Source organism: Temnothorax americanus, unplaced genomic scaffold (genome assembly GCF_048541705.1).
Source record: "Temnothorax americanus isolate GAGA-0224 unplaced genomic scaffold, ASM4854170v1 Scaffold68, whole genome shotgun sequence".
Lineage (NCBI taxonomy): Eukaryota > Metazoa > Arthropoda > Insecta > Hymenoptera > Formicidae > Temnothorax > Temnothorax americanus.
Genome location: NW_027509790.1, coordinates 773,747 through 789,584, shown reverse-complemented (window position 1 = coordinate 789,584; position 15,838 = coordinate 773,747). Strand labels below are relative to the sequence as shown.

Below are 15,838 nucleotides of genomic sequence, written 5' to 3'. Positions count from 1 at the left end.
TCTCAGTGCCGGTGGACCTCTTACACTCCACTCAGTTCGAGCCGGGCGTCAGTGACTTCGCGTCCGCCGATCCGATCGGATCCTCTTCAAAAAGTGCGCGCGTTCTTCCGTTCGGCCAGAAGATAGTCGGGCAAATTGGACTATTCGATCGCCTTTACGGAACCGGCGTTGAACGTGCGGAAATAATTGGAGTACTTCTTTTTGGGTATTTTTCATTTTGTTCATCCCTCGGCGTTTATACCCTTCCTATACAAAATTGAAAAATCTTCAGAAATAAATATCTAAAATAGAATATTATTTCGCGTATTTTTTTCTTAATTTAATCTATTTTGTTTTTAATGCTACAGAATTTGTGAATGTATAATACTTACGTAAATTGCAAGACAGATGCGCGATTGTCTTTATTGCATATCATCATCGTAGATCACAATTACGTTGCCGTTTCGATCGTGATTAACGATCAGTTCTGCAATTAAATAGATGTAATGAATAAATGTTAACGACATTCGTCGAAGAAACATATATCGACTCGATAGATTTGTCGAGCGACGCGTTTCCGCGATCAAACCGCGCAGAGTGCCGCGATAGAGAACACTTTGGCCATATCGCCTGTCCGTCTGTTTTCAGACCACCGTGATGCAGCCCGACCTCGGCCGACAAGGTGTCTGAAGGATATCCCCAGGATTTCTCTCCAGCACCTCTTTCTCTGGCCTTCGCCTTTCCTCGCGGGATACGGTAGGTCCTGCTCGCGGACTACCAAGATGCAGCTCACAGACCCAGTTATCGAGGCGTCTGAAGGCACCCCGCGGCCCGCGCACGTACGGCTCGGCATAAAGCAATAAAAGCGCCCGCGCGCCACGAGATATATCTCGCGAGGCTCGCGTAAGAAAACGGCGAAAGAAAGCCGACCGCACCGGTAAATCATAAACGCCACGGGGATCGAACCCCACGGGAGATAACTGCCTTCGCGTCAGGAGATAGAAAGAAAGAGAGAGAGGAGCAACGGCTCGGTTAACCAAGCGGGATTCATCATTCGATCGCGCGTTCATCGGATCCATCTATCCTCGGACGCCTCGGCAGCGCTCGAAAACGAAACAGCCCGGAAGAGGGGCCCCGTTCGTCGTTCATCATCGGGTACAGGACGTCCGGAAGAGTACCTCGGCCGCGCGCACGCGGAGAGACGGTCTTCATCGTTCGCCATCCTTGCTCGCCATCGTGGACATCGTTGATAGACCCTGGATAGCTTCGCCTAAGAATATACACCAGCCTTACGCGAGCATAGACAGCCTTTCATCCTCGCGAGCGAGTGATCATCACGGATATACTGTCAGTAAATCGTAATAGTCTAAGGAGAGATGCGTTGCCAGTCAGCGTTCACTCTCTACGCAACAATTGAGGATATTATCGATAGATCGTGATAGTTTTGCCGTAACGCGTTCGCGCTACCGCCCTGATCAACCGAGGGAGGATATGATCCACCGCATGTGTGAAAAGTGTAACGCGGAAAGTGGCAAACCCGCGAGCGGATCGACATCGATCGTCTTAACAGTGCCGCCAATTTGCGATCGATCGGCTCGTTCGACGCGGTGTTTCGTGATTCTCGATCTCACTACGCGCTGTTGCTCCAGGCAACAGTTTAGTGACTAGTGAACGGAGTTTCACGTATTATTTATAACGGGCCGGGATCAACACGAGGCGGCTTTAATATCCGCTGCAAATCAATTTTATGCCGTTTTGATGAACGAAATCGATTTTATCGCTCGAGCCAGATGTAAAAGTAACGATCGCTTAGTTCATCGAGAATGTACAATTGTGGATCTCTCTTTCCTCTTCGCGTACGGCAATTTTACGCGAGGATTGCCTGACGCTCGCAAAGTGTCGAAAATAACTCCTCGCCGAGAGGGTTAATGTCACTATCATCGCGCCGCGAGACGGAAAGTGACGGTCGCCGAGCGACCGCGGCGGAGTGACATAATTGAAGAAGAAAGTGCCAGCGCATCCAAGCCCGTTATTAAGCGGTATAATGAGCGGGTACCGAGAGGGGAACGAAGATGCCTTCGAAAGCAAGCGTCGTGCTCGCTCCGCCGCCACGGGGATTAAATGACGCTGAACCCTCGAGCTGCTGTCCAGCGTTACTTTGAAGAGGACTGTCTCATCCGAATCAGTATTCATCGCGTCAGTTTCCTGATCCCGACACACTTTGCGATCCCTCGCGCACCGGCTTATTCAAACTGTGCACGTTTCGCCTCGATGTCCTGCGGGAACGTTCGCGCGGTGACACTGTCTCGAAACTTGTGAGATCATGTCGTCGAACGGTGAATTCTCAACGATGTCCAGCGAGGAGATGCCTTCGCTCCCCAAATCCCTGCCGAGCTCGAGAGAGGCCACCGCCGAGGGTGGTTCCGGTTCCAGCGGCGGATATATGCCGCTACGGGAGTTCCTGGATCGGTTCTCGTTACCAAGGGTCGTCAGACTCGAGGGTACCGGCGGCAGGCCGGTGCTCCTGTACAAGCAGCAACAGCGATCGCTGAGAGTCACGGCGAGCCTGCTGATGCACCGGTACCGGCATGACGTCAAGGTGGGACCGGAGATCGTCATCCCAGAGGGTTATCCAGGTGAGGGTTTTCCCTTAGATCGGCCGGTCGATGCGAAACGATTATTGCTCCCGGTTGCATGAAGAAAATTGCAGTCGGGTCTCTGACGTTTATTGCTCCTCGCGGAGGATAATTCCGGAAACCGGATTGCCTGATGCAAAAACCATCATTTTTCGCGTGCACTTCGATTCGATAAACAGTTAACATCACAAAATAAAAATAAAAAATTCTCGATTCGCGATTGATTGGAGTACTTTTCTCAAGAAAAATAACGTGGAAAAGAGAACTATTTAAAAAACATGAAAATATAAAAACATGTATCTTTTTTTATGTTTTTTGAACGTCTCTCGTTCTTTAATGTTATTTGAATTGGTATTGACGCGGCCACTCTTCTAATGACCTGTGTCCCGTGTGGTGATAGTTAGCGCGTAGAACGTAAATTATGCTCGGCAGAACGAACGGTAACGGTTGTGGAGATCATCCGGCTGGAATCATCGGAACAGGTTATGGACTCCATCGAGCTCACGCTCGCGTTTGCGTCGGCGATCGCGTGGACGTGCGAGAAGTTGCAAGAAAAAATGATAATGCTTCGACTTCTCTCTCTTTTCTTCTTCTTTTCTTCCTCCTTTTCTTTCGCTTGATGAAAAAGGGAAGGCTCGTTCTCGCTCTCGCATTCGAGAAAGAGAAGGAGAGCCTCTTCGTCATACGATTAATATTCCGACTCGTTCTTTTTCGTCTCAATCGTAAACCACTTTGTGGCGAAGTAAGCCGCGAAGCTCGGCTTTTCTGCGTGCGCGCGCGCGCGCTATCCTCCGCGACTTATATTGGTTTCTGGCATCAGAAATAAAAATTACAAGGCAATAAAGCGCGGTAATGTGGACCTATTAGATCGAATGGACGGGAGGTAAAGTGGGGAATGTTTAGGCTCGATGGTGGCTCGACAGCTTGAAGAGAGAACCGTCAGCTAACGACGCCTGGTTCTTTCGCGCTCGCGCAAGAAGCTATTCAATACATCGGCATTTTTCTTCACCCTCCCCCCGTCATCTGCCACGCTTCTCTCCTTCTGTCTCGTTTTCTTCGTTCTTCTCCTCGACTTCGTCCTCGTCCTCGTCCTCCACCTCTTCAGGCGCGAGACGTGAAATTGGCGTCGCGCACGACAGTGTCGCGCTTGACTCACCGCTAACTGGCCTCTAATAAACGCACTTCGTATTTTAATGAAAATGTCGTTGGTGAGACGATGCATATGGCGGTTATGAGTCAGACATGTTAAGTTACCGGGGCTGCGAGCCCGATCGAGATGGCATATTTAACGCGCGTTTCGCCTCTTGCCATCTCTTCAATGAATGTCGCAAGGCGATTACACTCCCGATTGCAAACCTCTGACGAATCGCGAAATTCGCAAGGGAAACACGTTTGCCGAATTGACGTCACAGCTGAAGAAATTTCGTCATATGGTTTTTCTTACTCGACAGCGTTCCGGTCGAGTCACGCGAGAGAAATGTCGCCGATAATTCTCGCGCGCAAATGAATTATTCCGCGCGGAGCGTGTCGATGATTCACGGCACCGGCAAATCCGGAGTGTTGACAAACGCTTTCTAGTTTCTGTCTAGATCTCACGCCGACCTTGAGATGGCTTAGGATGACTCGACGGTAAGTGGCAATTCGCCGCTACTTTTCCCTTTCGATTCCGCTGTTCGGCTCCTCTCTTTGCGCTCATGCAGTCCGCTCGGCAGCGTGCGCTCGCGGACTTGAAAGATTTTGTAATTGAAACTCTTAGCACCAGGATATTATAGAATTACAGCAAACGGAGGACGGATGGTGATGGGAAAAAGGTGATCCGGTTCTTTCACGCATTATGCCAGCAAACACCAACTAAGAGTATAACATTGTCTCAATATTATTATAAAATTTCCTACTCAACACAATGTATTATATAACTGTTATGTACAACGTGTGTTATATTACACTTATATTGTTGAGTGGGAAATTATAATATTGATGTAATGTCTACTATTAGTTGGTGTTTGCTGGGGACCTGGTAAAGTTCGTGCGATCGTATTTTTTGGAGACAAGTCGCTCTGGACGAGTCGCTCATCGTTCGATGAGGAGGTCGAGGACATTTTGAGCGGAGTGCGCGTATGCGGATATACAAACTCCTCGTCGCCGTCGGTCGCATCATAAATTCGCACTTGAAACGGACGCGAGATTGGCTACATATGCACCGCGCTGTACTAACAGTAAATTGAGCCGAGAAAACGTTACTCCACGCCCACGAATTCGCCACGTAGCGCCGCGACGTAACTCTTTACGCGGCGTAAAACCACGGACGCGCGAAGAGGACGAGGGGGACGAAGAAAAAGGTCGCGGCTCCATCGGCCAGACGTCTCTCGCGATGAATTAGTTCCGCGTTTTAAACGCTCGGACCACGCGCGCGCGCGGCGAGAACACCGGCCCGTTCTTCGCGGTGATAAAGAAGAAGTCGCCGGACGTTTACTTACTATTGGCCGGTTCGGCGTAAAAAGCACTAGGCGGGCATGCAGATCAAATAGCGGACCGTTCTGGCGCGAAGCAATCAGAAGTTACGCGGCGTTATCGTCCGTATATGTTTTCCCTCATTGGCGGAAATCGACGACTTTCCTCCGGCTCGAGCTGTCTCGTCCGCCCTCTTCTTTTTCTCGTCTTCCCGCTCGGCGAAAACTGCGGGATTGCTTTTCCTTAAAGGCGGCGGCTTCGTTCGCTCATTTTATGAACCATCGGACCCAGAAACACGGGACTTTTCCCAACGGAGCTCGCTGGGAAACTGCAGATTCTCAGTATTCGAAGCTGTACGTTTCGCGTCATCTAAATTCCGACCGGCGCGCCGTGATAAATCTCACTATTTTACGGAACAGAGCTGTTTCCTCTTACGCTCTTCCTCGTACTTATCCCTCGGGCCATTTTTCCCTCTGCGTCACCGTGGAATTTCAACCGGCCGGCGCGGCGCGCGGCGCGGCACGATTCCCGAGCCGGAATGACTTTCGTCATCTGGCTTAATCCCATTTGTCCGGCGGGGCGCACGTGCGTGAAATGCGCGATCACCGCTTGCGCGGCTGCCGTTAAGCGCAAGCACACCGATCCGGATTGTCGGCGCGAAACCGCATTGCGATTTCGTCGACGCGGCATGACATAATCCGTCCGTTCGACTTCCGTCTGTCCGGCGCGAAAATTATCTGTTAACGAGATTGCAGTGGAATTTCGTCATACACTTTCTTCTAGCATTACTGTACGATTCTCTATACCGCTGTAATATAATATCGTGACGAGGCAGCTTTAATGGACTGATCGAATTTTGACTTTTCATCGTTGGATGAAAGAAAGGCGCGCGCTCGCGCTCGTTACGTAGATGTCATTCTACGCGGCGAAATTGAATCCCGCTGACGGCAATCGAATGCTTTTCTTTTGATAACGGGGAATTCATGCCGGGATTATAGTTTAGTATCGCGCAGATTAAACACACGTCGCGATTCTTTGTGTCGCATGGACCTCTGCGTCGTTCGTAATTTTCCGTGGCGGAGAAGCTGGATAAAAAGATCTGAAGCCTGTATAGTTTTCATCGAAGAGAGAATTATTAGTTGAATATATTAGAGGCGTGTGCCTACTACTGTACATCATCGTGATCAATCCTCCAAGTATTTTTCACGTGCGCTAACGTTTTCGCGAGGAATTATGTGATTTCCGAAAGAGAAAAGGAAGACATTCGAAAAAGGTTGAGAAACGTATCTCGAATCAAAATGTATGATGCAGTCTTGAAATTTTTGGCTCAATTCAGACGTCATTCGCGATTACAGTCGTACTTGTCCGAAGATAAAATCTGATTAATACGATTCAAAGAATTGAGACAAAAATTATGATTCTTATCATAACGAACCACGTATCGCATCTTCGCGACAGTTCGTCGGCTTTGCGCAGGAGAGGAGGAGAGTGTCACATTAGAAGCTCGCTTCGATCGCGGATCGTCCATTCGACGAAACGCGAAACGGAATTCTCGGTCGGAGGTATACGCAACTTGAACCCTCAACCGGGATAAAATTACTAGGGAGAAGATTCAGACGCGCGCGTCCGATTCCAGAGACTGATAAGGACGATGGACGATATCGCACAAATCACCGGCCGCGGCTTAACTGCTGTTCGCGCAAATCCCGGGACGAGAGAGGGCCGCGACGAGCTCTCCGCACGCCGACCGCGCGGGCTCCAGTTTACAGTAATTTATTAGGCGTGTATAAACCTCGGGAGAACGCGCGGTTCTCGTCGGCGGCGTCGAGGTCGACGTCCTTCCTCTCTCTCATGTGAGAGACGGGGGTCCTCCTCTCTCGTTCTTTTCCATTCCTTTCTTTTCCCCTCCCCTTTCTTTTTCCTTTTCTTTCTTTTCCTTGCCCGCGCCCGCTGCACCGTTAACATGCATTCGACGAGGGATGATGATGCCGGTAGCCCTTAAAGTTTTATGGAGCGGTTTACGAGATAATCGCGTACCCGCGCGCATTTCGGCTCGGCAACCAACGGTGCGAAGGAACCACCTTTCGATAGTCGGTCGTTCGCCCGCGGCAAATCCGCAGAGCATTCGCGATGCACCGTTGCGATCCGTTGCCGGTCGCGAAAAAAAGGAAAGATAAAACGATCTCGCGCTGCCGACGGAAGAAAGGCGGATCGCCGTAAAAAAGTTAAATGCGAGTGACCGATTATAGAGCACGATGTGTGAAACGATCAGGTCTAGCGGGACATTGTCCCGCTCTCGCGTGTTACACGCACTGAGCAAGAAAGAAGGTTTACTGAACCCTTTCGTTAAAGATGTAATATCTTTGCTATCGTATATAAATATTTAAGAGATTTTAATTTCTCATCTCGTGAGCGACACGACAAAAATATGATATTTCAATGGGCGCACACAAAAAAAAATGTAAAAATTGTACTCGCAATCATCCTCCGCGCCGCCTCCCCCACGCAGGGAATTATCGACGATCGCTTTCGTGCGTATCGTGGTAGATCGGCGATTTCGCGCATTCGCGCGCGGAAAGAGGGACTCCTCTCTTTCTCTCCGAACAGAGAAGCGGAGAATGAATTGCGTGCAGTATCGCGATCGTGATTGCGGGCCGAGGGATCGTATAGATCGGTTTATCCGACGCGGCCGTATGATTTTACTGCCAACTGCCCGACCCGGCGCAGATGTCTCGGCTCTCTCTCTCTCTCTTTCTTTCTCTCTCCTATATATCCGTGAGATGTGTATACATACACGTATACGTATAGATATGTATATATACATATATATATATATATATATCGTTATTTACTCGCGCAGACCTCTCGGACGAGGTCTTACGACGAGACAAGAATGTTGCGCGGGCCAGACGCGCCCTCGGCGATGACCGGCCTCCCTCGGTTTTAAATAACGGTCATTACGTGCCGGAGTATAACTCTCTAGAGTATCGCGCGTCGGCCGGCATCGACTGTGCGGAACCGATCCCACGACAAAGGGAAAGACAGAAGCGAGGAAGGATTCAATCTATTCGAAACGCGCGGCCGTCCGTAAGCCGACCGTCCAATTTCTGCAAAACGACAAAATCTATAAGAGCGACTAGCCAATAAATCGCGCTCGATCTGTGCTCCCCATCGCGCTCTATCGCCGTGTTCTCCGGTCTATTACCAATATCACCGATTGGTACCGTTAATGCCGCTGCTACTACTCTTGCCGATACCTCTCGGTCGCGATTTGTCACGACGACAAATTCTCCTTCGCGTTTCTATTTTTAAAATTCCTCCTTTTCTTTTTCGTTTTCAATCACTAATAAATATCTCCGCACTTGGAGAAACATATCGAAACAAATCAATGTTGTATAATAGGATGCTATGGCGATGCTGTATAAGCAGTGATTTGATTACGATTTTAGAGGAGATCCGAGTTAAAAATATTGATTATTCAAAGATTGGCTTTTAACAAATATATCCCATAAAGATATATCGCCGTTGACGGAGATATAGCAGACACGTTACTCCGTTATGCTGCAGCGGGGTATCATCGATAACATAGTCCGGCAACCATATACTATTGTCACGGTTCGATTCACGTTCGAGTAATATTATATCCCGAATGATTGGTCTCTCGCGGCGTAACGTAAATTATGCACAATAAAGATTCCAGCCGCGAGATGTAGGCTGTGGTCTCCCTCACTTAATGCTCCGGCTAAACACATATATCGCGCATCTCAATATCACAATGTTTATCTGGAATGTCACGCCGATCACCGGCGATCTCTCGCAACGAAGTATTCGCCCGATATTTCAGTAGGGACGTAAACTAGTTGCCTTCGCAACGGTGTGGCCGTTTCGGTTACATAATTTTTTTTAAGTCTCGATGAAACTAACTGACCTTTTCATTGCTATACAATTTTCATTTGATACTGGCCGAATGGATTTTCATTAAACATGGAAGCTGAAATCCCTCCTTTTTCGTAGGAGGGAGATAAAAAGTCCCGATTCTATTCGTCGCTGTCACCAATGTTATGCGCACTTCACTTCACTTCTTAGATTTTTGGCATCGGGCAGTACTTCGCCCATAAACAGGCGTAATCATCATCAGCTTTGGCTCCACAACCCTTTATGAGTCTTGGCCTGCTCTAAGAGGGCCCTCCATTCCGACCTGCTCTCCCTCGTGTAATAGGTAATAATTTTAAAATAGATACATGTAATTGTGGGCGTGTGTCGTGTATTTGTGCGTGAATGTGTCCGCGGTGTACTGTCAACTCGGGTCAATCCGTGGGTGCGTTAAGCCCAAAGAATTGCGCGGATCAATTCCCCCTGCGGGCATCTTATGTACAATCCGCTATTCAATCACGTATTTCTATAATTACCCACGGTCCGGTACGAACGAAAAATCTACTCGAAATTCGGGGCTTGCAACAATATGTCGATAAGTAGCGGTATGATAATTATATCTTGTGAATAAATAAAAAACAAAATATAAATATAATTTCTGGCTACTTATTAAATGTTGCGAGATTAATCATGATAAATCACATGTTTATGCCATATTCATCGCAACCGGATTTCCAGGTGTGTTTAGACAAAAACATAATATCTACGTCACAGATACCGAGCCACGTGCACCGATGGCGAAGCCTATTATCCGTTCCATTGTGAGAAAGGAGGCTTTCCTTTCATACCATAAAGCCAGACAGGAATTAGGATGAATTCTTGAGACATGGTGTAACGCGCTTAACGCAGTTCCTGCGAGCGCACCTGAACCATGGGTCAATGTCCAATTCCTTGCTCCGGTTGCTGCAACCCTTTCTTTGATTGTCATCAAGGCGGCATGATACAAAGCGTGAAAATGACATTTTTTTGTTGCATACAGAAATAGGTTTTTTAAATGTTTAATAACTTGAGCATGTCCTTTGATAAAGAAAATATTATTTTCAATCTTAAAGTTTATCTTAGATAACAATTTTCCACAGAAAAATGCAAATCCCTGATTGATTCAAATATAGATAAATGTTTTTTTGTAGAAAAGCACACAGAATTCGAATAGAATCTCGTCGCTGAGATGTTGGATCTCGGCACTGATAGACACATATCTAAGATTCCGGAAATACGAGGCGCTATCCTCTGTCCCAAGCAACGCCCGAGCATTTATAACGTGTTCCGTTTGGTAACGGGCCAGCATTTTATGGAGTTATGGCACCAACGAACTTTGAATCGTAAACACATGCGTTGCAGCGGTGATGCGTTAAAAACGACGGGATAAAACGGATTTTCAGGAACATTTAGCTGACTGTTTCAAGCGAAACGACCGCTCACTATCATCTCGTGTTTATTCAGCAAAGCGTGTACATTTTCTATAAGCATACAGAGAATTAAATGGAAGAATTAATAAACTGTATTAAATTTTATACTTAGCTATATACATTGGTCTTCAGATTATATATATAGGTCCGTTATATTAAATAGAATTATATTATTGAAATTCTACACAATCTCCACGTACACATTGCATGTATAGCTATATTTATTACATGTATATTTTTATATTTCAACTACACTCTTCTCAACGACTGCCGACTAAATGTCGGAAAAATAGGTTGTCCGGGTTGCCCTCTGAGGGAAACGTGCGCGCTTCATTACGTGAATCATTAGGCGTGCGCGATCTCGCAATTACGCAAGACAATGAGATATACGCAGTCGCGCGACGCGTTATTAGGAAACCGCTCTTGCCGTGCGTAACTGAATGCCTGAACTTTTCCGTAGATTTTTCGCAGCAGATGCGGCGAATCTGTATAATTACGACCTGAACGCGATCGCTCGCCCGCTCGCGTGGCTATGTCGGATGCGCACGCTGGAAATGGAAAGTGAGGGAAGGTCGTACGCGCGTAAAGCTTGTGCAACTGCATGCGATTGCAACTGCGTGCGCGAGCCACACGCCTTCGCAACATTTCTTTTCCGGAGTACATTGCACGTACGCTCCCGTTCCCGGATCCAGAAGCCGTCCTTCTGCCGAGAGACGACTGAGGGAACCCCCCTATTAGCTCCCTTCGAGGCATTCTCAAGAACGCAACGAGGAGATCCAATATACCATCCGTCTAATTGCGCGCACTTGGGTTTCCAGCAGGTCGTTGATCTAGAACAAACAAAAACCGGGAGCGCCGCCAAGTCCCTAGATTATTCCATCAGTTAACCTCGAACACGAATTAATGTGCGCACGTAAACTGGAAACGGAAAAACTTTCCCAAGGGAAACTAACTGGCTTCCCCCCTTTACGCTTCCTTTTTCCACTTCATGCGACTCGCAAACGTTCACTGAATCTCTTCGACGCTTTTCCATTTGACTAAGAAAATAGATAAAATATAAAATACAAAGATAACTAATGAAAATAAAACATTGTTCTGAAAATCATATTTAGGCCAAATAAATTATTTATATTGATTTATTATTTATTAATTATTTTTATATGGTCAACTGTGATGCTTCTATTAAATTCGACTTATTTAACAATTTTTTAATTTCTTTGAAAATTGTTAAAGAGAAAATCGAGGTAACTTTTGCTTTCATCGGAGATGGATTTAAGATCTCAGACTCTGAAATAATGAAAATGATATTTCGGGTTAAATAATTTTTTTATATGATTACCTTTGCATGGTTACTTGCGACGCTTTTGTTAAGTACAATTTTGATAATCTTTTAATGTCTCTGAAAATTGCTTGCCTTTATAAAGTCAAGGTATCTAACTTTTGCTTTCGTCGGAGATGGATTCAGGACCTCAGAGACTGCCACAGCCTGGATAGCATTCCGGCGCAATTCTTAAGGGACAGGATTCGAGTACACGCGCTCACATCAGGGCGGCATTCTTAAATCAATTAGCAACGAGAAAAAGAACCTGCTGACCTTCGATCAGCCGATCGACCACCACTCGACTACTGTTGTCTCTACTGCAGCGCGCCTGAAATCCGCCTGTTCGCAATTTGGCGGTTTCTTTACGATCTGACTGGAACTTCACATAGTTTCTTCTTGCCAAATATAATAGATACGTTTTTTAACTCATCCTGAAGCCGCACACTCGCGCGCGCGCGCATATACACCGCTACGTCGGCAGATGCCGACCGGTCCTAATCGTTCTCGCTACGATTAACAAAAATTCAGCCTTGAGTCTCCCGTCAGAGAAGAAACGAGGTGTAGATTCTTTTCTCTATGTCCGACTCAAAGCCTTATATATAACGATCTATATTGCTGAAACAGCTGTTATTACAAACACATTGCATGAATATATAATTTTTTATAACTAAAATCAGTCTCAAAGTAGGATTATAAAGATTTAATTATACTTTGTATAAAATTGTACTTCATAAATATTAAGTAATTCAAATATTAGATGATAAAAAGTATTCTTTAAATTTTATTATTTTAAATATTAGGTTAATTAAAAGTATTTTTCGGCAAAAAAATATTTGGGCTTGTTGTTCGTGTAATAATTTGCTAGTAGTTCCATGAAGAAAAGTTTCATAATGTTTATTCTGCTCATTAATAACCGTGTCAAATTGTAATTGAAGTCGAAAAGATACGCTATATGCCTTTATTGTACAGTCCTCCGCAACACATTTAACGTTTCCTCTTTTCAGGATGGTTTTCTGTGATATCTGGCAATAACACGACGGGCAGCGCGCGTGTCTATCGAAGGATGGATTCCTTGGTGAAGACGGGGGTACCTGCTTTTCTATTGGCGACGCCTCTGAGAGGCTACACGTTGACACACTCGAAAATGGGTAAGTACGGGTAAAAGAAGCTAGAAAGTGCCGCGAACGATCGCTCGCGAAATGTCAAACGGTGCAACGTTCTTGACCTAGATGCATAAGAATAGCGATGCAGCGCACAAAGATGCTATTCTCTTTCTTCCCTCTTTTCCTTTTAATCTCGCTTGCTTAATTCGTGCTAAGCAAAAACATATGCTCGAAAATAGTAAGAATTATCTCTTTTACGATTGTGCAAATTGCCACTCTTCGTAATTTAAACGCATAGATACTTTAAACAAGTAGGAAGTAGAAAGTTACATAAATTCTAAAATAAATGGATAAAAATTTAAAATTGATATTCGAGAAGCGCCGATCCATTAAAATTTAAATTTCAACCTTTATGCGGATAACAACTCCATTTACATATCTACGCCCGTAAAAATATTCCCTGCTATGCAATCATGTTAAAACCATGGAAGAAACAAAAAAGGAAGTTTCGAACCCTTTTCTGCTAAACGTCAAGATGATGTAAATTAGGTAATAATTAACAGACCGATGATACGCACTAACAGGATGTAACAGATTTATGGAAGCTGCCGCGTTTATAAAACTGAGACTTTGTTAAAACGAAAATATCAGCAAGAAAACGAGTAACGGTTAGCATGGTTAGTGATCAGCTTATGACTCTAATGTTAGATACATATCGGCACGAGACCGCATCGGACATGACTGAAAAGGACTTCTATCACCTTTTGACACTATTTGGTACCGTTAAGAATGCTTTTGGGATACGACTGTTAGGATTGATTATGCCAGGCTTCCTTTGAAATTCGACGCGTTGTTAACGGGACAACCGCGTGCAACTTAATCGGCGAAGACGAAGTTGCACGACGTACTTTGTACACATGCAAGTAGTGTCGCGGCTGTAATTTGCGCTCATCAAGTTTTGCACTCGCGTGCTTTCAGAGAATGGAAATCTGCGGGCCCATTACACGAAGACGACGATCAGAGCCGGCGAGATATTACGACTCGTGGCGGTCTTCCAGGATACGAGGCGATGCAGCTCGGTCTCCTTCAGCATTTCCGGCGGCTGCCCCGAAAAAGATCAGTACGCGCAATGCATCGACCTTCATGGACAAGAAGTGTTCGCCTCGCTGTCGACCAGAGGCGAGTTCTATGCGATCTGTCAGAGCGGAAGCGTCGACACCGGAAGCGACGCGGTGCTCTACAAGGTTCATCACCTCGCCAAGAGACAACTGCCTCTCAGAGTGAGTCGCATTTACGAATTAACGCTTCCAATAATTAATATACCGAAAAACTATTTTTTTCATTATATTTTATAATTCTCCGTTATTCAAAATTATGATTAAATAAATTTTTCTCTTCAGGTACGATTGATAGCGGGACCGTTGCCAGTGCCATTGCCAAAGGAGTACGGCGGTCTAATGCAACTGGAGACATCGACGCGTGGTCCGATAGTGTTGGGCTGCGTCGTTCCTGAGAGACCGGTGCACAATCCGGAAATGCTCGAATTGGTCGTGTCCGGTAACGGAGCACCAAGAGTGCGAAGAGCTCGATTGGGTTACCCTTCGGAAGCGAGATTGCTGGCCTCCCCGAAAATGCAACGATTACTATCAGCTTGCAGGTAAAGTCATTAATAGAGTTTAAGTGAAGCAAAAGAAACTCTTTTTCAGTAAAAAGTTGTTCAGTATTGCGCGAATTAATCAACGAATGTTATAAATAAAAATTAAGTGACATTCTTTATTTGTTATTCAAATAAAATCGTTTAACTGTTTTCTTAACATTCGGACTTTTTTAAAAATTTCTATTCAGTGTTTACCGTATCGCGAAAAATATATGGACCGTTAGCTCGTTACACCAGAATCTCTATTCTGCATGGTTAAACTGTTCTTCTACTTTAGCCGAACGGTTGGAGATCGAGCAACGGAACCGCGAGTAGCGCCCACGAAATTGCACCCGCCGACCGTGGACAGCTTGAAGGAAATGCATCTGAAAAAGATCAAGCCAAAATCGGAGACCAAGCCAATTTTGCAGAGCCTGAAGGACGGGCTGGAGCACCTGAAGCGGGGTTCCGTCAAAGAGCGGAACCAACAGACAAAGCAGAGCACCGGGAACGGTATTCTGGACAGGATCTCGAAACTCACTCAGGGTAACAGAAATCGAAACCCCGCGAAGAAATCGGCCTCGTTCACGTTTGCGGTGAGGCCGGAGATAGCCATGAGATCTCAGGAGCGTTACTCCAGTCTAGAACCGGAAACTACCTCTCATCAGACCCGCCAGAATCAAAACACCAAGCAGCCGGTGCAAAGATCCGTATCGACCAGCGTGTTGGAAATACCGTGCGTCGAGCTACAGCCTAATTACTCTCGCGTAAGGGACAGTCTAACGCCGCTGCCGTCACTACCGAAGCTGGTCAGGACCAGCAACAACAAAACCGAGGAAATCTATGCCGAGATATGCGATACCGCGACGGCGAACCAGGCGCAGAAGTGCCCGGGAAGCCACGTGATGGCGCGAATCAGGATCGTCGTGCAGGGCAACGATTCGTCTTTTGGGGCGCACAACGTGATCAGCAATGAAAGATACGTGAACTCAATGGTGACAGGCGAACAAATTGACTCGATCATCAGTACAGAAGACGAAGTGATCTATAATACTGTATTTTAAAATTAAGATAATATACAAGATATAATTATGATGCTCATGATCATACGCAAATGGAAGAGATTTCGTTGTAACTCGAGGCAGCACTGTATGGAAATCCCTAAAGTGTAGACAAACCGGCTGTGTTTATCGCGCGCACTACGCGTACGATCAACTTTCTATCGAGATGTATTATATTAGAAATCATATTTAAAAAATTACCAGTATTTTTGTAGAAAAATACAGACATCTTCTGTATATATCTTTGCCATACTATTAATGTACTAACAATTGAGATAAGAACGCGCTTTAGAAATGTTTCTTAGAACG

At 45.9% G+C, this 15,838-nt stretch overlaps 1 protein-coding gene across 1 annotated transcript; it reads left to right on the top strand.

The window, feature by feature from the left end:
* LOC143905851 (uncharacterized) lies at positions 1–15,724 on the top strand. The gene is made up of 6 exons (XM_077421482.1): positions 1–205; positions 628–2,615; positions 12,734–12,877; positions 13,811–14,112; positions 14,233–14,489; positions 14,767–15,724. Exons 2-6 carry the CDS (start codon positions 2,303–2,305, stop codon positions 15,530–15,532), a joined length of 1,782 nt encoding a protein of 593 aa, XP_077277608.1. The 5' UTR covers positions 1–205; positions 628–2,302; the 3' UTR covers positions 15,533–15,724.
* Positions 15,725–15,838: the final 114 nt, after the last annotated feature.

Coding starts and splice junctions, on each gene's coding strand:
- LOC143905851 (XM_077421482.1), top strand. CDS start 2,303: ATGTCGTCGAACGGTGAATTCTCAACGATGTCCAGCGAGGAGATGCCT. Junction 2,616..12,733: donor CATCCCAGAGGGTTATCCAG/GTGAGGGTTTTC, acceptor TCCTCTTTTCAG/GATGGTTTTCTGTGATATCT. Junction 14,490..14,766: donor CGATTACTATCAGCTTGCAG/GTAAAGTCATTA, acceptor CTTCTACTTTAG/CCGAACGGTTGGAGATCGAG.